Source organism: Manacus vitellinus, unplaced genomic scaffold (assembly GCF_001715985.3).
Source record: "Manacus vitellinus isolate BGI_N305 unplaced genomic scaffold, ASM171598v3 scaffold_111_pilon, whole genome shotgun sequence".
Lineage (NCBI taxonomy): Eukaryota > Metazoa > Chordata > Aves > Passeriformes > Pipridae > Manacus > Manacus vitellinus.
This window is the reverse complement of record NW_021938850.1, coordinates 47,350-69,414: the sequence shown is the minus strand read 5'-3', so window position 1 is coordinate 69,414 and position 22,065 is coordinate 47,350. Positions and strand designations below refer to the sequence as shown.

General features: G+C 41.7%; 1 protein-coding gene across 1 annotated transcript in view; it reads left to right on the top strand.

Moving 5' to 3' along the window:
* The window catches only part of LOC103764026 (ran-binding protein 17), a gene marked incomplete at its 3' end in the record, with an annotated part of 129,064 nt that overhangs the window by 70,832 nt on the left and 36,167 nt on the right, over nucleotides 1-22,065 (top strand). The window contains 7 exon segments of the mRNA XM_029965626.1: nucleotides 5,186-5,231; nucleotides 5,234-5,258; nucleotides 14,105-14,215; nucleotides 21,226-21,252; nucleotides 21,254-21,281; nucleotides 21,364-21,442; nucleotides 21,853-21,863. Coding sequence (XP_029821486.1) covers nucleotides 5,186-5,231; nucleotides 5,234-5,258; nucleotides 14,105-14,215; nucleotides 21,226-21,252; nucleotides 21,254-21,281; nucleotides 21,364-21,442; nucleotides 21,853-21,863 — 327 coding nt within the window.

The window sequence follows — 22,065 nt, the reverse complement described above, 5'->3', positions numbered from 1 at the left end:
GAGAGAAAGTCATTGAAATAGAGATCAATTTCCATGTAAGAGAAGGTTTAATGCTGGCACCTCATGGGCATTTTATGGAGCAGGAAGCGGGGAGTTAATCAGTCGGGCACCCCAGGTTCCTCTGAGTTCTCTTGCTCAGTTGAGCTAACAGGGAAGGACTGGGGAAGAGGGCCTGGCAAACAGCCTTTGTGGGAACTGTTAATGCCTCTTACTGTCTGAGCTTGTGATGACAGAGTATTTCAACAGACTAGGAGGGAAATAACATTCATAGCAATGACTGAGCCACACAGCAGATCTACACTTTCCCATACAACAGAACACTTAGTTGTAATAATAATACCCTAATTTTTAAATGTTACTTTATAGTAGGTCTCTTTCAATTGAGGATGCCTTTATGCAATATTTTACTTAAACTAGGTTTATAGGTAAGACAATAAATAGTATATCATTTGTGTAATTGGTGTGGGTCCTCTGGTTGCTTACAGACACACCTGTGTGGATGGGAGAGTAGCCAACATACAAAGTAGCTCAAAGCCCACCTTAATCTTCAGAGATCCTGTCTGAATCAACTGAGATGTTTCCTTATGGCCTGTTTTGGAGAGTTTTTTCAGTTAGGGAATTTACTCTAAAACAACACATTACCTCATTCTCTTGCCTTAGGCTCTAAGTTAAGGGTATTTTGGGATCTCATCTTTTTAAGAGAAGCTGGTCGGAGTGGAAGTGACCAAGGTTTTCCTCTGCTAAGGAGAGGAGAGAAAAGCCAAGGCTTTTGAAGCCCTCAATTGGATCAGAAGATGAATGATTTGGCCTTGATAGTCTGATTAGGGAATTCAGTTCCATTTTCTGAAGCCATCTGTGGAAGCTGTGTTGTAATGGAGCTTTTAAGTGCTGAAAATTCAAAAAACCTGAATGTGATTTAAAAAGCGGGGGAAATTACAAAATGTGCTGTGGCACTTGACAGTGAGAACAACACTTATAAACTAGCATGGAGGTTCAGTGGGTGCTGCCCAGGGGTGTTAGTCAGAGAGGTGCGATGGCAGAACCCTGTGGCAGTCGCCCTTGCACTGCCTGGATTCCCAAAAAGACCGTGGGGTGGAGGGGCTTCCCCTCGGCATGCTACATGTGCTTCAGCTCTGTCAGGCTGGGGTAAACGTGGTGAAGGTCTGATTTTGCCCTCAGTGTTGATGACAAAATGCTTTAATGTTTCAAGGATAGTTCTCTGCAGCGAGGCCTGAAGAGCTTCAAGGAAGTTACAATAACTTTAGCATTTACACTGTGCCTACGGGTAATAACTGTACTGTAATTTTCTGAAGATTCATTATCCAAAATCTTTATTCATTATAATAGCCCTTATGAAACATACAGAAATCAACATTTTCTTGTGTATTCTTATTTGCACAGTATGAGAGATTCATTGCTCTGTTTTAATTTGTTTCATGGGGTGCGTTTGAGTACATTCCATACAGTGTTGTTATTGAATTTCTGTGACTGTCATTACAGAGCCATACAACCTTTAGGAACTCATATTCTGAGCTTCCCAGTTCTGTAATCTGCTTCACATTTAAGAATTGACATAATTAGCTTCTTCAGAGTTATAATGATAGTTCCAAAAAGAGAAGACCTGAAAAGGCAAAGCAAAGTTAAGCATATCTAAGGCCAAAGAGTAGGGAAGACAGGGAAATAAAGTTCTGGTGTGGATACTGAATTATTTCTGTTCTCTTGGTCTGTATTTACGTGCAAGTACTTTGCTTTATAGAACATTGTTTCTACAATTTTATTTCCTTATCCTTTTGGAAAGCAGCAGGAACAGTTCAAGGAGTTGGAAAGTACATGGTTATCTAACTTGAACAAGTGATAAGTGGTTGCCCAGGGAGACTGTGACTGCCCTAACCCTGGAAGTGTCCAAGGCCAGGTTGGACGGGGCTTGGAGCAACCTGAGATAGTGGAAGGTGTCCCTGCCCATGGCAGGGGGTGGAACAAGATGAGCTTTAAGGTCCCTTCCAAACCAAACCTTTTTGTGATTCTATGAAACTTGCTAGATCATAAAAAGTTCGCTGGCACCAGCACTTGTGAACCTACTGTCTTCTTTCAGCATCCTGACTCCACTGAGGTGGTTATAACAGTACAAAGAGAAAAAACAAGGATCACTGGATCCTTTGCTTTCAAACTTGGTTCAGTATACTTGACATTGTTACTGATTATTATTGAAGGTATTTTGCTGGTCTGTTCTTCCCCTTCACTGCCATGACCATCACTGTCACCTCTGAACACAGCAGTGCCACCTGGGCCTGGAGTGCAGTGGTGGGACCAGCTCCAGTTTGCTTGGAGGACCCCAAATATGTACCTGTGCCTGTGAAGCTCCTGGAACATTGTAGCCTAAGATTGCCTCTTCTGTGGATGTTTCCCTGATATTCATAGCTGTGTGAGGAGGAGGTGGTGTTGGTGGGCTATTCTACTGTTAGCTGACATTTTTGGCCATACCGTGGCTTGGTCACATAGCACTGTATTGATACAGGAATTTTTTTGGAAGTTGTAAAACTTGCAGTTGTAAGGATTTGGGACTAATTGTGTCACAGTTTTCCAGGAGTCTTGAACCAGTTGTCTCCTACTGGAAATCAGTTCCCTGCTCCTTACTGGAAGTGTCTGGAGGGCAGTAAGAACATAAGCCTTGGGCTTTTCCTTGCTGGAAGAAGGAAGGAGGAGTGTGAAGGGTGGAGCCCCAGTGACCTGTGGCTGAGTGCCACAGCCCTCTGCTGCCCTTACCTCTGTGGCTCCATGTGGGACCTAAGCTGACGATGAGATCACTTCCACATGTGATTCCACAGCCTTTTCTGACTCCTTTCATCAGGGTTTTTCTCCGCCTTTTGAGTATGTAGCAAGGCCTTTGTTGTTGAAGTGTGTTTTATTATTATATGTCCAAAATGCTTTATCATTAATTTTTCATAGCACTTAAAAGTCCAGGGGCATTGCATTGCTGTGGTTGGGGGGCGTTTACTTTTCTATTTTTACATGCTAAGAGCGTGTGTGGGTTTGAAAATGATTTTGAAGAAGGTGTTTAAAGGATCACATTTATTTCAGCTTAAAATTTGTCACACTACCGGTGTAGTTTTTATTGCTAGTGCTGTATTCATGCTGACTTAGAATGACCCTGTCACACGTGAAAACAAATCAGATTGTTGCTGTTAATGAGCTTTTCAATTTACTATTCAGTGGATCAGATAAGTGGATTTAAGAGGTAATGATCCTGCTTAGCACTCAGGCTTGGCTGTCAGATCCTAGTAGTGTGGGAAATCCCCAGGGACAAAAGCGTTGACACAGTTCTTGATGGGATAATGGGAATCAAAGCTAATGGATAATAAAAGGAGTAGTAAGAGTTACAAGGATAATTGTGGATTAAAGCACTGCTCTTTGTCAACACTGACTGCTGTTTTAGTATTTTATTTGTTAAACTCTGATGTGGGGAGAGCCTGGTTTGGCAGCAGAGCACAATGCTGAGAGACGGGCTGGCTCCCGCTCCCTTCTCCCACCGGCAGGAAAGGGGGCTTAGAACAAACAGGGGTGGCTGCTGATGGCTTTGCATTCCTTGCTGTCGCTTTTCCTCTTGTCATTATATCAAACACAGAAATTCTTAAACATTGCTAAAATTGCAGCTGGTGTAGCATTTCAGCAGTGCACTATGTAGGGAGTGGATTTTTTTACATTGGAAGATTTTTCTAATATATTTTAATATATTATTGTTGCTCTGTTTAATTACTGTAAACAATAACTTCACATTTATAGTTTGAATGCAGTAATTTGCAACGTTTAAAGGATTGTATTATATATTATTTCTTTTATATTGTGATTGTCCTTTCACTGCTGATTTTGTCACCATAAATTACATTCATACAATTATAAAAGGATAGATTAGCTTACAAATTAAGTTATCTTTCATCTTGGTGGAGTTTCTGGTTTGTTTACTTGTGCCTTTAATATGCTGGAATTTAAAGTCTTTGGAACATGAAAATACGATATTTTTTGTTGTTACTAGTTGTTGTTAATGTAATTATTAACTTCCTCAGAGGTAGAACACTGGTGGATTGGTGTCTAAGCCAGGTGACAGAGTTACATCACTACAGAAGGAGCCCGGCAGGAGCGGGTGTGGGTGCGGAGGCAGCAGCGGCGCGTTCGGCGGAGCGGGGGGCTGCGGGTGTCGGGGCCGGGAGCTGGCAGTAGATGGCACCAGCCCTTCACCGCCGGAGCCGCGGCCGGGCTGGGCTGGGGCTCTGACACCGCACTGCTGCTTGGCTCGATCGCATCAGAGGGAAGAATTACATGGAGCTCGTAATACTGGGGTTAGTGTCACTAAAGGTTAGAGTGGCTGAAATGACACCCCTGAGTGGTGGCTCAGCCTGAGCACATGACAGGGTCTGAGCACAGGGTGTGCTGAGCTGGCAGGGTTTGTAAGCACTATTCTATATGTCGCCTTTCTGTTTCTGGAGTAGATTTAACCCAGTGAAATGTTTTTATCCGAACTAAATGTGAGGCTACTAAAACTACCGGGAAATTTTATGAAGATTGCACAGTGCATTTGTAACTGCATCCTGACCACAGCTGGGTCTGGCAGGCAGGGTGCTGGGAGAACCCTGCTGGAAATAGATGTCTTGAATCTGAAATGATGGGAAGAAGTACACAACTGCAAGTTATTTGGCTCCCAAAGCTTTTGTTCTCCATTCAAGAATGGAGAACAAATGTCTGAATTCAGAGTACCAAATTTACAATGTCTGAAGAGTACCGAATTTACCAGATTTTATGACAGGCGGTGCAAGAACTTGGAAGCTCAAGAACAGTGTTGAATCACATGCCACTGAGTACAGACCAACACAAGGATGTTTATTCCATCCCTTTGCAATTTTTTAATCATAAACCAGGTTTTTTGAATGGAGACTATTGTTCTGTGAACAACAAGATGAGGTTAATGTGAAAATTCACATCTCCTTTCTGGGAAGAAATGTATGCAAGGGCAAGTAAAAGCCTCAGTCCCCAGATCACGGGGCACCGTCAGGGAGTGGATAAGCCCTCTCTTACAGGTGCTCCAGTTGGGTTGGATGGACAGGCGCTGCTGCCTGTACTTTTCTCCCGCAACCGAAAATGTTGGTACTAGTAAATATCTGTAATATGTTATTGTTGAAATGTTTATTTCCAGGTCTATGCCCAAATGTCAGAAGCCTTGGGAATAATAGGTGACAACCATTTATGGAAGCATTTATGACAAAAATGTAAGTTTGTGCTTGGGTTCTATTCTGTACGTATTTTCTTTTGTCTTTAACTTTTACATAAAGTCCACATTTTATTTTGTTGTTAAGTTTGCTCTTTGCTAGAAAAATATTTTCTGTGAATTTGAACTATTTGAAGTAAGTGATGACTATTTTCAGAAGGACTCGTATCTTATTTTCTGAAGGTACTGCAGGCCTCTAAATGAATATTTCCCCCACAGTGCCTGTGTCCCTTCTCAAAATGGCATATGGGACAGTGGAGCTGAGATGTCACAGACATACTGTCTGATGAGAGCAGTCCCCATACCTCCCACCTCCCATTCCTGCACCCTCAGGTGTCCATGGAATTACCTGTAAAGCTTCATGGCAATTAGAATTGGGGAACTGACCAAGTTAAACTAATCTTTCTTTGTTTTGGGGAGGCTTCTTTGGATTTTTTTAATTCGAGATCTGGCAAAATCTGTTGTCTTAAAAATACAGATTCACAAAGGAGGCCTCATACTGAAGGAGACAAGAGGGGTTAGCATCATCTGCCTTCACATCTCCGGTATTTGGCAGAATAAGATGGTATGTTATTGTGGCAGATAAGTGTTTCAATACTCTCTCTTAAAAATATTCCTAGAAAATTACACTGGAGAACCTACCTTTTTCTTGTGTCTCTGCTGCAGCTGCCTTCCTTGGCTACCAGCAGCATTACCAGGATTTTGTCTTTTATTATGTATGGCCTTCACGAGATTTGCTACTTTCTCCTGGCACGAAAAGAGTTTCGTCTAAACTCAGTTTTGCTTTTCAAGCAAAACAAAATGATCCCTCTAAAAAACTGTGAATATACAGTAAAAAAATCTTAGAGTCCCCAGGAGACGATGAGGTCTGTGTGTGCCTGGAGAAAGAGAAACAAGTATCTTACCTCTTCATTCTACAGTGAGGAAGATACTGCATCCTGTCATTTATTTCCTGTCCTCTAAATCTCACTTACAGGACCTTTAAATACTTTAGTAGACATTTGCCATACTGGAGGAAGCTCTCTGCTGGTGTCACCAGGTTGGCCATGACCTGTTTAGATGGTATTAAACATGACTTGTCTTTGCTACTGTGGCTGCCAACCTTGAGAAATAGTAGCAATTAAAACAAGGTCATTTTCTAATATGACTTAACTTTTCTGTGGAAAACAAGGCATAATTGCTTTGCTTCCTCAAAAGCAGAAGCTGAGTGTTATATCTTGCCTTAGAATAACAAGAGCACCCATACAACCTTGACATTTATCTGGAGTATGCTTTGAAGACAGGTAAATGGAGGGCAATGGATGGAAAAATATTGATGGTTTCTGGAAGTAGCTCATGCCGTGGTGTGAGGGGGCAAGGCTGCAGTGAAACTTGAACAACTGTGGAAAAAGGAGGAAGAGGGCTATACTTTGGATAACAGAAACATCAGGGATAACAGATGCATCAGTTTGCTTCTCTTTCTACTTGTTGCTGCCATTGAGAGGAAATCTCTGTTATGTTTGCCAATTGAAGAAATAACATATAATCTAACAAGTTATATGAGCAGACCTACGCGTGTTTAGATTGGAGAAGGCTGTGTTTGCAAACTACTGTAAATTAACAAAAAATATAGGTTTTTAGTTATAAAATTTAGTGTTAATAGGTTTGAGTGTTACATGGAAGATTTTTAAAAGAAAACAAGGTACGTAAAAAGCAAAAATCAGTGCTGCTTTTAGATTACACACTGTAGTTTTATTTTCTCTTTCCTCCTGGCTTACTGTATTTTCCTAAAACCATGATTCGTTCATGACTAGATTGAAGATCATTTGATTTGACAGAATGGATGTTACAGCTTGAAATGGACACTTCAGTCAGTGGCTGAAAGAGGTGGCTGTGAATCTGCTGGAGAAACACAGTCGTGTTTGTGTCAATTAAAATAAACGAGCTTCTTCCCAGTGGTAGCATGCCAGGTGGAAAATCCGGGTGTGAAATCATAACATATTGATATGTAATCCAAACCTGACAGTCTGATGGGGCAATCCAGTGTGGCAGCATTCCTGGTGCTTTGTTACTGAGAACATTTTGAGCACATTTGTACCAGCAGCAAGTAGGATCCCTGGCTGTGAGCCTGTTCACCTGCTTCTCCTGTGCATGGAGTCACTGTAACCATGGGGATTTGAGAAAACCACTAGTCTACTGTTCTGTCTTACCTTACAGATCCAGTTTTTCTTTGAGTAGGTGAAATTTATAAGATGTTATTCCTTAACAATAGGTTAAAAGGAAGCCCTAGGGAATTCTTAGTTTGCACTTTGTTGAGTGGCTTTATTCCCATGTAGTAACTTCACAGCATTTGAGACCATCTAGTTCCTGCTTTGTTAATGCCAAGGGTTATGTAAGATAGAGGAGTTACACTTGACAGAGTATTCTTGCCTGACTAATGGCATCCAGTCTTTCAAATCCCAAAGTGTTGGAGAAAGTACCTTATGGTAGCCTGCCATTAGCACTGTGGGATGATCAAAAGACGTTGTCAGGTTATTTCCTTCCACTTTGCTATTAAAGGCTCCAATGCAGGATACATGCAGGAAGCATTTTGTACCCGGTGTGAGGAGTAAACATAGCAAATGAGTTCATGGTAGTGAAACAAGTCGTAGTCTTCCAGGACATATTAATTATTTTTTGTTTTGCTACTATTGATTTAACCTCTTCTTGTGTTGCCTTAAGAATTGGGAGCAAAAAAACTCCAAGCAAATTTAGTATAGAGATCAGATATAGAGCAGGTCTTTACTGAAGGCCTCCAGGCCACTGGAGTACGAAAGGGGTGCACACCCTGTGTCCAGGGGTTCCACAGTTTGTGTCCGATCCGAGAACTGCCCGCCCCCGGATCTGCCCCCAGGCACGCCTCCCTGGAGATTGAGTCGGAGATTCTAGGACCCCTTTCTTCCTCATCTTCTTCTTCTTCACAGCACATAGTGTGTTTGGAGCTTCTCCAAGGTTCCAGGCTTGAAGGTTGCTTTGACTATGATGGTACCTTGTTGTTCAGGCCTGGGGTACAAATGTTCTTAAACAGAATGAAGGCCTGCCTTGAAAGAGGTCTAAACAATTCTAAAGAATTTGGAGAATTCTATATGAAATGGGGAAATAGGGTTTAGTGAGTGTTTAACTACTATTCTAAAGTGTGAGAGACTATATAATTATGCTAAAAATCTACATTTACTACACAGCTACTTCTAAAATCTACAAAAAGCTAAAAATCCTAAAAATTCAAAGGGCATCACTTGTGATTACTTACTGGTTGACACAAGGAGTTTCTAATTTCTTAAAGTCTAGTGTGAGCTCAGTAATGTTTAGGCATTTTGTCACATAGTTTTAATCTGTTCTTTGAAATTCCTTAGGGGCAGCTTTGCAGTGGAGGATTATTGGTCAAACTCAGTGAATTCTTTAATTAACAGAAAACAATTTGAAATACTTGTGTCATAGCTACCAGTAGCTGCAGTAGCCACTGTTCAGTTAATGAATTAAAGACTGTGTGGAATAGATATTCTTCAACATACAGAAATATTTTGAGACTTGTCAGTGTAATAGGTGTACTTTTGACCTTCCGACTGTAGTTCCAAGTACTACTGTCACATCAGATCCTAGACCATTTATATACCTTTCCACTGGGAATTAATAGATGTGCCTTTTACGGAATTCCTGTTAAACTGTTTTTGAGGGGACATAGTTTTATGTAGTCAGAATATCCAATAGTACCTGTATTTCCATCACAGTCTTACCAGAAATTTTGCGGGATGGTTCTTTTAGCATGCAGTGTTTGCATGCTCTGGCCACCACCTTATGGGAGATGTGGTGGGAGGGGAAAGGCCAGCTGAAAGAATAGCTACCCTCAAGCTGAATTTTCTAATCTGCTTGTCATCTAAAGTGCTCTTAGCTGTGTTACAAAAACAAGGCTCATCTATTTGCACCACATAAGGAAGAGATTTTCAAAGTCTTTTCAGGGGATTTGGGGGCCCATTTTTCTTGCACTGGGAATTGGAATTTTCTTCCAATGGGAATTGGCTAGCCCAGCAGCTATGAAGCAGCTGTGAAAGCTTTGAAATTTTTTGTTTGAAATGAGTGATTTTTTTTCCATCTTTCATCACACAAAAAACAAAAACAACCACTTCACCAAACGTGGTTCTTTATGGCAGTTGTCATCTTTTCTGGCTGGTAGCAACTTACCGTTTGCAACTGCTTCTTTGGCTCAGTCCCAGATCTGTGCATCGGAGGCGCAGCAGCCTGTGCATGTGCAGGTAGTGCAGTGTTCCCAGAATTCCTTGGCTGTGTTGTGGCCTGTTGTCACCTCTCAGAGAAGGGCTTCAGGGCCTCCTGGAAAGAGGATGGATGAATTCTTTAGGCACTTAAAAATGACCTGTAAGCCACATTTGAGACCTTGGCATGCAATGATAAATGGAGAAGGTACCCACCGTCCATGTGACCAGATGGATTCCCCCTCTTTGCACACAGTGTATCCCCACTCTCCAGTGCTCCCTTTGCTGTGCTGACTGGGCTTTGCTTTTGCTTTTCTCCCCTGCATCCCTGATCCTAAATTTTTCATTTTTAAATTGCACTGCATCAGTTTTTCAGTTCTTTCTTTGAGGCTGAGCATTCCACTGCTGTGCTTCACCCACATCAGTTCCCATCCACTGCTGCCAAGGGACTGTCCTGTGCTGGGCACCAGCAGAGCTGTAAACTGTGTCACAGCAGTGACACATAGTCCTTGTGTCTGAAGAGGTGAGTCTCTGAATTGTAAACTGAGGATTAGACAGGAAATTAAGGACAGTAGAAGGGTTTCGAGGGGCAAAAAAGTCATTAATTGGATATAGGAGGCTGGAAGTGGATATCTTTGCCTTGATTCTTTACCTGGCTGAATACACTAATGACTTGGAATGTGCAAGGATTTTTGATTTTTCTGTGGATTATATGGTAACCTTTTTCCCAGAGAATTATGAATTGGAGTATACGATCATTTTATGTCTTCCACTTCTAGATGTTAGGTTCAAATACACAGCCTCTTAAAATATTACTTTTAAGTGCCTATACTGAGGGCAGAGGTGTTTGGTGTGCTGAAGGGACCGCGTCACGGTGACACAGTCTCAGAGTAAGCTGGGCAGCTGCTTTGGTGCAGCTTTTGGAAGCTTGGATTTTATTCTTTTCTTCTTACTAAAGGCAAACTAAAAGCAAATATTTGAATTCTTAATGCTGTTCCATTTAGATTTTTCAATGTCTTGTAACTTTTCAACATGGAGCAGAGTTACTGTTGCTCTTTTGGGTTTGTATGTTTGTGAGTAGTTCAGTATTTTGATACTGTTACTGTTACCAAAATTGGAAATATGCTACCATTTTTATTCCCACTTTTTTTGTACTTCAGTGCTCATCTCACATAGATGTTTTGGCAAATTTGGCATTGGTGTAGCTATTGATGAAGCTCTTGTGTTCTGTGACTCATCTGAAACTTCATGGTTGGTTCCTCTGTTTCATTTAGTTCATCTTTTAAATCACTAAACCACTTGAGCAAGAAAGAGACAGGGACACTGGTACTTGGATTTCAGTGCTGTCTTGCCATGATTTCTCCGAAGGCTGTAAATTTTTCTCCTCTTTCATTCCTTGGCTTCTCTTCCTTATATACCAGAAAACTGCTTTTTGTGTTATGAGATTCCTCTCTAGATCTTTAGAAATTTTCTCAGATACTTATGAAGTTTTGTGAATGTTTCTTAAAATACTACATTTTATGTGTCTTTCATCTTGCCTGATATTAGCAAGGCAGAAACAGAGATGGGAATTGCTAAGATTGCCTCTGTTCACTCACGAGTACTTTCTAGCTTTTATGTTATTGCTCCATCTTTCAGCATCCAAATACAACCGTGAACTGAAAGAACAGATGTACATGAAAGTACCCTGAATGCTGGATGAAGAGGCTTTCTTACACAGTTTTAATTTTCTCTTCAATCAGCCACTGTGGCTTCTTATTTTTCTTTAAATGTCTTGTAACTGACTTCTGAAGGACAAAGATTTTACTCTTTTGCAAAATAGCCTTTTTATTATTTTGATATTGATGTCAAATCTGGGTAGTTCAAATTCCTTTTTATTGCTTTGTATGGTATATACTTGTTAAGGATTTAGTGCAACTATAAACATCTCCAGAACTCCCCATAGTAGGGATAAACTGTGAATTATGGACTTGTTAGAATGGGCTATTTCTTTAAGGCAATCTGAACTTCTGTAGCTATTCATAGAGATTGTGTAAAATAAATCAATATTTGTCTGTAAATTTACATTGAAGAATTGCTTGGGTAATTGCACTGTTATTTGCCTTTTCCTGAGTAAATAATACTAAACAGTTAGATGCTTTAAACTGCATTCTTGAGTTTATAACTTCCTGAAAAAGAAACTTGGTTTATGTGTTGTATGCATTCCTTAGTCCATGAATATGTAAAATCAATAATCAATGCTGATTTTAAGGCATCTTTGCTTCAGGTTCTCTATTCCCCAGACTGAAATCCTACTGCATCCCAGTGGTACATAGCTGGTACTGATGACACCTCTTACATCATTGTCTGTCATCAATAGATCTGACAGCTTAAAGTCAGAATCACTGTACATTTTCTACAGACATGGAAACTGAGACATACAAAGCTGAGTAGACTTATCTGACTGGCAGTTTGAGGTACACCCTCACTGCCCAGGGCACAGTATGAAATGGAGCAGAGCTCAAGGAGTGTTTGGACAGCACTGTCAGGCACAGGGTGGGATTGTTGGGGTGTTCTGTGCAGGGCCAGAGGAGTTGGACTTCAATGATCCTTGTGGGTCCTTTCCAACTCAGTATGTTCTGTGATTCTGTGGTCAGGAATAGGTGCCAGGGCTTCCGAGCCAGGAAATCATGCTGCCTTTCTGTTTGAATGGGCTAGTATCCAAAGGGAGGGGGCAGAGGCTGGAGCAGGCTCTGCTCGGGGGGCCCAGCAATGGCCCAAGAGGAACGGGCAGGAACTGATGCCCGGGAAGTTGCAGCTGGACAGGAGGAAGAACTTCTTTGCTGGGCAGTGACCCAGCCCTGGAGAGAGAGCAGAGAGGGTGTGGAGTCTCCTGACTGGAGATCTTGCAGAGCTGTGTGGACACAATCCTGTGCCATGTGCTGTGGGATGGCCCTGCTGGGCAGGGAGGTGGGACCAGATGAGCCACTGTGGGCCCTTCCAACCTGAACCATTCTGGGATTCTGTAACCTCATTTGAAACAAAAATTATATTCCTTCACTGTACTGGCTTGTTTACCCCTTTCATCTGAAGGCCAGTTCCTCCTCTTACCTCCTGGTGACCAAGCAGGTGAACACACCAGGCTCCATCCCCGGCCCCTCGCGTGTCTCTGCACTGACCCACACACCCAGCAGCAGCTGTGCAGGGTCCTGGCTCTGTACTCACATCTCACCCTTAACCTGGGGAAGGCTGTAGAGGAAGTGTTGGCTGCATGGTTCCACTAAAGGCTGACTGAGTTTGCTGTCAGAAATGGTAAGTGGTTTGATATGGTGTTCCCCAAGAATTGATAACAGGACTAGTGTTATCCTATAGCATAACTTATGCATTGGTTGTTAATCAGAGTATGCTTCTGTGTCTGAGAGGGGTTGAAGTTAGGGAAATGCAGTATCCCCTATACATCTTGAGTTTAGTTAAGTGTTTGGTGTAGGGAAGAGGAGAATTATGGAATAGTACAAGAACTTCAAGGTGGAATATCACTGGGAATTGGATATAGCAGTAGTGCTATGAATTGGCCCATAGTTTTTCTGTGCCCCTTTTCTCCTGTGGAAATTTTCCTAGGGATTTTATAGCAATTTGGTTTTGTCTTGTGAAATATTAGGCAGATAAATACTGCAGAAGTTAAGTGGCCAGATATTGTGATGAAAAATGAGTAGATAAATATAAGTAAGGGTAACCTCCAGATAATATATTTCATTATGACAGATAATGGATTTTTAAAAAACTAATTAATTTGTTATGATGTTACAAAAAAGTTTGAATCCCTTGCTCAGGAAAATGACGTGATGTGTTTTTGTAGCATTTTCTGTCTCATAAATGGAAAATTCCAAGACCTATCACAGAAATACATTTGTAATATAATCATAGAATCACAGAATGGTTTGGGTTGGAAGGAAACCTAAAAATCATCTCGTTCCACCCCCTAGTGGGCAGGGACACTTTCCACTAGCCCAGGTTTCTCCAAGCCCTGTCCAACCTGGCCTTGGACACTTCCAGGGATGGGGCAGCCACAACTTCTCTTGGCAACTTGTGCCAGGGCCTCCCCACCCTCACAGCCAAGAATTCCTTCCCACAATCCTGTCTAACCCTGCCCTCTGGCACTGGGAAGCCATTCCCCCTTGTCCTGTCCCTCCAACCCTTGTCCCCAGCCCCTCTCCAGCTCTCCTGGAGCCCCTTTAGGCCCTGCCAGGGGCTCTCAGCTCTCCCTGGATCCTTCTCTTCTCCAGGGGAACCCCCCCAGCTCTCCCAGCCTGGCTCCAGAGCAGAGGGGCTCCAGCCCTGGCAGCATCTCCAGGGCCTCCTCTGGACTCTCTCCAGCAGCTCCATGTCCTCCCTGTGCTGTTCCCCAGGGCTGGAGCAGCTCTGCAGGGGGGTCTCAGCTGAGGGGGCAGAGGGGCAGAATCCCCCCTGCCCTGCTGCCCACACTATGGGATCAGCCCAGGGCACGGGGGGTTCTGGGTGCCAGCTGGGACACACTGAGCTTCTTGTCAACCCATGTGTTACTACACTGAGCTTTTACACTGCACTTCTCAAAAAGAGGAAAGTTTGTTATAAAATGTCATTGTTCTTGTTTTGTTTGTTCTAGTGTTACGAACATTAAATACTGGGGAAGATGTGAGCCCATGATTTCAAGAACTCTTCAGTTTCCAAATGACCTTTCTGTTGGATATCCTTTTTATTGGATATGGCACAACATGTTATTTGAAAATAATAAGGTAAAAATTAATATGAGACTTCTGTGGTTTTATATGCCACATTTTTAAACCAATTAGGAGATTAATATTGATTAATTTTGGTTTATTTTTTCTATGCATAGTTTTTAAAAGGTGTGCTTATTTCTACCTACTTTTACCAACAAAAGACAAATCATATAACTAGTTGCTTATGGTCATCTGTCCCAGTCCTAATCTTCTTGAAGTCAATACCGTTGATGAGTTCAACAATATTGAGAACGGGACTGATTCTGTTGGCAGCTGAGAAGAGGATTGGTTCTACTTGGAGGTTGAGTCAACTAAGGTATGAAGCATAAGCTGGATTTCAAACAAAAGCCTTTTGACATGTTTTGTTGTCTGATTCCAAGTTCCTCACTGTGTCAGTGTTATCATTACTGTTATCATTACTGCTGATAAACCAACCTGACCTTTGCATGTGGATTTTTGTCTGGGTTCAAGTATTTTTGTAATATTCTTACCCAGTCATGGATGCTAACTTGCTATCTATTTGCAAACCTTTTGTGTCTTATTCTAATTAATATTCACTTACCATGAGTTGGAGAAGAATGTTTGCTCTTTGAATTTTCAATCAATCGAGCAAGAAGATTGAAAAAAACCCAGTCTAGCAGTGGTGTTCAATGTGACACAATATTTAAAGGTATATGACAGATAATAAACCACCAGGGTGTATGAACTCATTCAACATTGCAATCCTTAGCTGTTTTAAAATAAAACTGACTTTTCAGTAATTTTCTAGAGGAGGTTGTTACACAAGCACAGGGGAACACACCTGGAATATGACAAGTGGTATCATTTTGTTTATCCATAGAACTCTAATCATGTAAGAATAATATATTTCCTTGGGTTGAAAGATGAGTGTGGGTTTTCACATTCCACAAGTGAATTTTATTTAATGAAAACCATACAAGGTGTACTTGTGTATGTTTACTTCAAATACCATTAAGCAGCTCACTTGATAGTTTAAATATGCATGTGTTTATGTTCTCATGGCATCACAGAAATGAGACTGGGAAGGAGATGAAAATGAAACATTACAAAGGAATTTGACAAAAACAGAAGGGGAGACATTTATTTCATTAACAAGATTTATGAAGGAACTAATGAGCTGTCTCCTACTTTCTACCAGAAACTTATTGCTTCACTAGGGTTCAAAACACTTTCAGAATCCCCATGAGTGCACCTAAACTGGGAGGGCTTGGTTGTTTCTGTGTGTTTGCTGACAGGATCAGCCTTGTGTTGCTCCTAAAGCCAGCAAGCATTCAGCATTTCATGTTGTCTTCTGGAGGCTTGCAAAGGCATGTATTCCTGTGGGAGCTCTCCAGAAGTAGGGTCAGGATAAACTATTGGTGCAAATAATACTTTCCAAGGCTGAAATGTCTGGATAGTTTCAGTGTTCCGATTACTTAAATTATATTTGCAGTAAATGAGTTTCTGCTCATGAAATAGATGTAATAATATCAGGACCTAGAAAGGATGAAAAAGTAGATATTTAATAACCTGAGTTCTCTTGAAGAGTAGCATTGTGGGGTTTTTCTTTGCAGAAACTGGCTAACTACTGACAGAGTGGTTTTAGACCCTTCTGCATACTCAGGATGTAAAGCAGCACTGCCCTCATAAATGCACATCTTTAACAGCAATTTGAAGTGTTGAAAGACTAGCAAAAAGAGAGATTAGCTAAAAACATAAATACCCCAAATGTATTCAATTACTTTCAATGACAGTGATTCAAACAGGAGCTCTGAGAACGGTGACTTTGCTGCATAGAGGGGTGGGGTTGTGCCAAGGCAGCTTTAATGCTGCTTCACTTCACCGTGATCTTGTATTAGTTAAGTTTAAAATTGTGTTCCCTGGCAAACCATAAAAGATTTCAAAAGTATTAGACACCCACTTTTGTGCTGGAATTTAATATGCAACTTTTTATTGGAAAATAATCGTTCTTGTCTGGCGAAATCCACCATGCAATATTTCTGTTAGTAGGCATAATGCAATAAAGACAGGGAGGGCTATTTATCACTACAAATTTTGAGGATTTCAGGATTCTTTTTATTATTTTAATATATTTCTTTGGTATTAAATCAGAAAAATGATAAATTACACCTGTCGAGGCGGTTTTTCCTTTTTCCCAGAAAATGATGTACAACCTAATTTCACTGGTCATTTTGGCTTTTAAAGATATGTATTTTTTTCCTATTAAAAACTCTACCAATAGGGGTTTTTTTTAATAATAATACTGAAGTACTTTTTATTTCAAACATATGAAGTAGTTTATAACTACTTCCTGGCATTGCAAACTTTGGCCTTTTCACATTATATTAGGATTTTTTTAAAAGGCATTAAGTATATATTGCTTTGAAAGAAATAGAGTATTGTTAAGAAGCTAGATCCAGTGGATCAATTTTCAGTATTTGAAATAGATTAAATTGTGGCTAGCCTGAAAGGTTACAACAATAATTTATTTCATTTCAGTACTTTCCTGTACATAATCAGCTTTTACACAGTCTTAGAAATCAGTATTTTTCTTTTTTTAAGTGTATAATCATCTTTTTCTAAAGGATAATGTAGAATTAAAAGCAAAACATAATTTCAGCAACTGCAATATATAACAGGAAAAAAAGAAGAAAAACCATAAGAAGGTATCAACAACAAATGATTGGGGCTGGTGTCATGGTTTACATTGCTTTCACAATTATTCCAGGTTTGCATATTTCGAAATGTATTAGTCCAATCTGATTTCAAAGCTCAGTTATTTGAATTATAAATCATTATGTCCCTCCTAGCTGATCAGTTGTGAAATATCTTTGAATTCATTTGCATAATGGAATATGTTAGTCGTTCCTTTATGTCTGTGAAGCCACAGTGCTCCCTCATACATGTTTAGTTCTTTCTACTAATTAACTTTTCCTCTGTATATTTTTGTAGCTAAATAAATACAGTTTCATTATTATTTTGTACAGTAACTTGGGATAAAATACTTTTAGTCTCTCAAACATTCTTAATCCTTGTCTTTGTTAGCCTTGTGTTACAAAAGGCTCTGCCTTGTAACAGGGCAGGGAGCCAACTCTGTAGCTTTGCAATATAAAACCAGGTAATGCCATGTCGGATGTTATGGATTGACAAGAGAAACAACTCTCAAAAGTTGATTAGGAGATTTTCCAATAGAAGGCAGCTATAAAATCTGCTCTTACAATTTTACCTGTTTAAAAAGAATTTAATCTACTTAAAATGAAAAGGGAAATTGTTTATTCCCATAAAAGTTATTGAACTCTAGTCAGTGATGTGCAGGAATGGCAGAGTGAAGCAAGCACTCAGAAAAAACCCCCAGTAACAATGGTAAGTATTGTGGGTATTTGTGAAGTCTCTGTGTGTACAGGACTGCAGGAACACATCCTGGGTGTTGCTTATGAGCTCATCAGTGCCAGCAACATTGCTCACTGAACTACTGAGTCCTGTGTTTGTAGTATTCATTGTAGAATATACAAGCCCGTAAGTAGTTTCTTCATTTGGTGCCTTCCATGCTTAGGAATATTTCTGAAGTTTTGAAGTTTGAGTTTTTCTATGGCATTTCTGAGAAAGTGCACTGATGTACTGGGATATTGCAAAACCTTTTATATCCCCATTTTAGAGATGCAGAACTGAGACAGTGGAATTTAACTGAGTTTCTGTAAGTCATACAGGGATTTCATGTCAAATGAAGGAGAAGCAGGAGTCAGAAAATCCCAGCCATTGTTTTGGCCACTCTCGTGCTCCTGTTTTGCAAACGTGGCTCGCAACAGTTGCTGCTTCAGTGCAGAAACTCTCAAAGGTGCCAGCATGGCTCTTTTTGCAAGACACAGGATTATCGCCTGTATCCAGCCCCAGATGCTTGAATCATCTGAGACAGGGAATGTGTGTGTGTGTACTCATGCTGTTAAGAGATGTCATAATTCACAGAGCTAGGAAAGGATTTGAATTGTAGGAACAGGTCTGAACCATCTGATTTAAGGGCTTCTATAACAGAGTTTTTGCGAACTCAACTTTTTATTTAATATGATTTCTTGTGCTTTTAAAAAGAAACCTTAAGAAAAATATTATTTTGTCATATGTAAGTACCTAGAAGATGTGATCTGCAGAATTACTGCAGTCCAGGAGATACACTGCTCCTGCATCAGTGTGCAGCTCCCTGGGTCCTTGGTATCCAGGCAGGTGCAGACACACTGGAGCTCATCTTGCTCGACCAGGGCCAGGAGCTTTGACCAGGGGTCAGGTGCCTTGGCTGATCAATGTACAGAGTACCCAGCAGCCCTTCCCCAGGGCCCGTGGGTAGCAGTGTGGTGGCTGAGGCCAGGTGAGGCTGCAGTTACCTGGGCTGTCACCAGTTAGCCAGCTGTGCAGTGGAAGATTTCAGTTCATGCGTAGCAGGAGTCAGTTAATTTGCTTTCTGCTTTATCAAGTTTGAGAAACTGGAGTTTCCGTGGAAATGCTCATTGATACATCCAAAATTCTCAGCTGTACCCTCTTGGTATGGACTTTGCTATGGCTCTGAGACTGTATGCTTGTAGGAGATTTCCATTCAGATCTTACATGTCTGAAAATACTTTCAAAGAATCATAGAATTGTTAGGGTTGGAAGGCACCTCTGGAGATCCAACTCTCCTGCTGAGGCCGGGTCACCTGGAGCAAGTGTCATAGGAGCATGTCCAGGTGGGTTTGGAATGTCTCCAGAGAGAAGACTCCATGATCTCCCTGAACAAGCCTGTTCCAGTGCTCTGCCACCCTCAATGTAAATAAGTTCTTCCTCACATTGAGATGAAACTTCTTGTGTTTTAGTTTATGGCTGTTGTTCCTCGCCCTGTCTCTGGGCACCACTGAAGAGTCTGGCACCATTCTCTGACACCCACCTTGTAGATATTTATATGCATTGATGAGATCCCCTCTGTCTTCTTTTCTCCACACTTAACAGGCCCAGCTCCTGCAGTCTATCCCCATCATAGAGATGCTCCAGACCCCTCCATTATCTTGGCCTCCTCTGGATGCTCTCCAGGAGCTCCGTGTCTCTCTTGTCTTGAGGAGCCCAGAACTGGAGGCAGCACTGCAGATGTGCCTCCCCTGAACACAGAGGCAGGATCCCCTCCCTGACCTGCTGCCAATGCTCTTCCTGGTACCCCCAGGATCCCATCGGCCCTCCTGGCCACAAGAGCACACTGCCAGCTCACAATCAACCTGTCATCCACCAAGACCCCCAGGTCCTTCTTCTCAGAGCCGCTCTCTAGTAGGTCAGTCCCCAACCTGTACTGCTACCTGGGGTTGTTCCTCTCCAGCTGCAGGACCTGCACCTGCCCTTGTGTATTCATGCTTAATTGGGTGCTGTTACTTTTCAGTCTGTGTTTGGCCCAGCCACCTGTGAGAGTCTGTTCTTTTCCTGCCAAGTTATGTGAAAACAAGCACCGAAAAACGAGAACATCGTCCTTGAAGGAAGGATCTTGTATAAACTGAAGTTAATTGGGGCCTCACTGTTGGCTGACGGCCCTCCAAGGACACTTGAAGGAGAAAGTGAAGAGGAGGAGGATGAAGTAATCCCCCAGACTCATTTAGGCCCCGAGGCATAGCATGAGGGCACAGAGACATTCCAGAGTACCCACGTGTGCACAGAAGAGGCACCACTTACATCACGGGGGGAGGGACTGGCTGGGCGGTGCTGGCCACACCTGCCCAGGTAGACATCACAGGTTAATTGTATAAAAAGCAGAGAGCTCTTGCTGGGAGCAAACTCAGGCTTCACGTGGAGGACAACGATGCCTTGGCAGGAACGCCTGTTACCATGTGAGCTGCTGATGCACTGGGGATGCAGCTTCTGCTATGGGGAATTCTAAGCATGCTGGGGTCGGTAAGACAACCTCATAAGTAACACCTGAGTGAGTGGGGGGTTACCCTGGGGGCTTGTTTCCCTTCTCTTTCCTGTCTCTTGGTTTCTTGTTTTGTTGGTTACTTGTTTGTAATAAATATTGTTTTGTTGAACTTTCAACAGTGTAGTGGTTTCCGTTCGACTGTCTCCCTGTTACACCTTGTTGAACCTCATTAGGTTTCTCTCTGCCCAATTCTCCAGCCTATCAAGGTCCCACTGAAAGGCAGCACAGCCTTCAGGTGCATCAGCCTCTCCCCCAGTTTTGTATCATCACCGAACTTGCTGAGAGGCCATTCTATCCCTCCATCCAGGTCCTTGATAGACAAGCTGAATAAGGCTGGGCCCGGTATTGCTCCCTGGGGAACCCCACTGACTGCAGGCCTCCAACCAGACTCTGCTCTGCTGATCCCAAGCCTCTGAGTTCTGCCATTCAGCCAGTTCTTGATCCACCCCACTGTCCATTCATCCAACCCACATTTCCTGAGCTTACCTGTGAAGATGTTATGGGAGGCAGTGTCAAAAGCCTTGCTGACTTGAGGAAGACAACATCCACTGCTCTATCTTAACTTTGGTTAAGTGTTTAGCATAGCTTAGTATGCATGAGATGTATTTTTATCTGTTGTAACTGAAACAAATTGTGGTTTTTGATGGGTCTGGAGGATCACCCGTGTGACTTTGAGGCTGTTACCTCAGGGCTGCAGCAGTGCCATTGCCAAGTACCAATCAGCTCCAACGCAGGCACTTGCAAAACCACTTTTTTTATGTGCTGATGACATGGATCTGTCTGAGGAACAAACACCATTTATTATCCAAAACTTTCTGTGTATTTGTAAAAGTCATTTAGTTCATTTGTCTCTTCTGTGATTAGAACATATGCTGTGAAAAGTAATTCCTTTCATTAATAACAGATTATAGTCTAAAATGTTCTAAAGAATATCTGTATTACATATATTTGTGGATGAACTTCAAATATTATTTTAATGTACTGTTTCAGGATTTTTTTTCTCCCTAAAAGTTCCTGAAAGTTTTCCCAGCCTGCCTGTGTAATTATAATGCTGCAAGGCTGCTTTTCCTTAACACCTGCTATGTACAGTCTCCTGAAAAAGCTTGTGAAAATAGACAGTGAAATCTATGCTTCAGAATCACACAGTAAGTTTTCTTACTATGTTAAAAAGTGTGTGTAGTAAATTTTGTAGAACACTTAACTTTTCCTACACTCATTTTTTGACAGAGGAAGCACTTCCCTTTCCTGGATGTCAGTGAGGATTTGAGCCTCAGTGGCCCGAGGTGCTGGACAGTGTTCCACACTGGCTCACTCAGCTTCTCCTGGGCTTAGGTAAGGTCATCTCCCTTGTCCCTGAGGTACCTCACTGCCTTGTGTAGTGCTGTGAATTTTTAGGGTTATTAAACCAATCAAACAGCAGTTTATTTGTACAGTAAATATGTTACAGTTGGTATTTAAATCACTGCCTATTGACTCCTGAGATTTATGGCATTGAGCAGCAACACTGTATTTGGTGCCTTCTGTTTGAAGAAATAAGCATCATGAGTTTATTTTTTGTATTGTCTTAAAAGTTTACAATATGAAGTGCCTGAGTGTTTTGCATTTCCAGGTGACATACTGACCAGGCCAGAACCTCCCAGCTTCTGCCAGAAGGTTTTTTATTTCACTTCTCTGTGCAAGTTCCCAATACACAAAGATCTTCAGAGTTTTAATAAGCATTGACAAGAGTTTGGCAGTACAGGGAGCAGCACTTAAACTTGCACTTGGGGTTACCTTTTGAGTTGTCCTTTGCGAATGAGAGAGGTTAGCAGGTGTAAAAACAGTGCATGCTTTAGTAGCTGGATGTGATGAACTTAGTCCAGGCACTGCCCTTGGTCCCCAGAGCTTTGCCTGCCTGGTTAGAGCTCTGTTGTCCAAACAGAGAAGGCT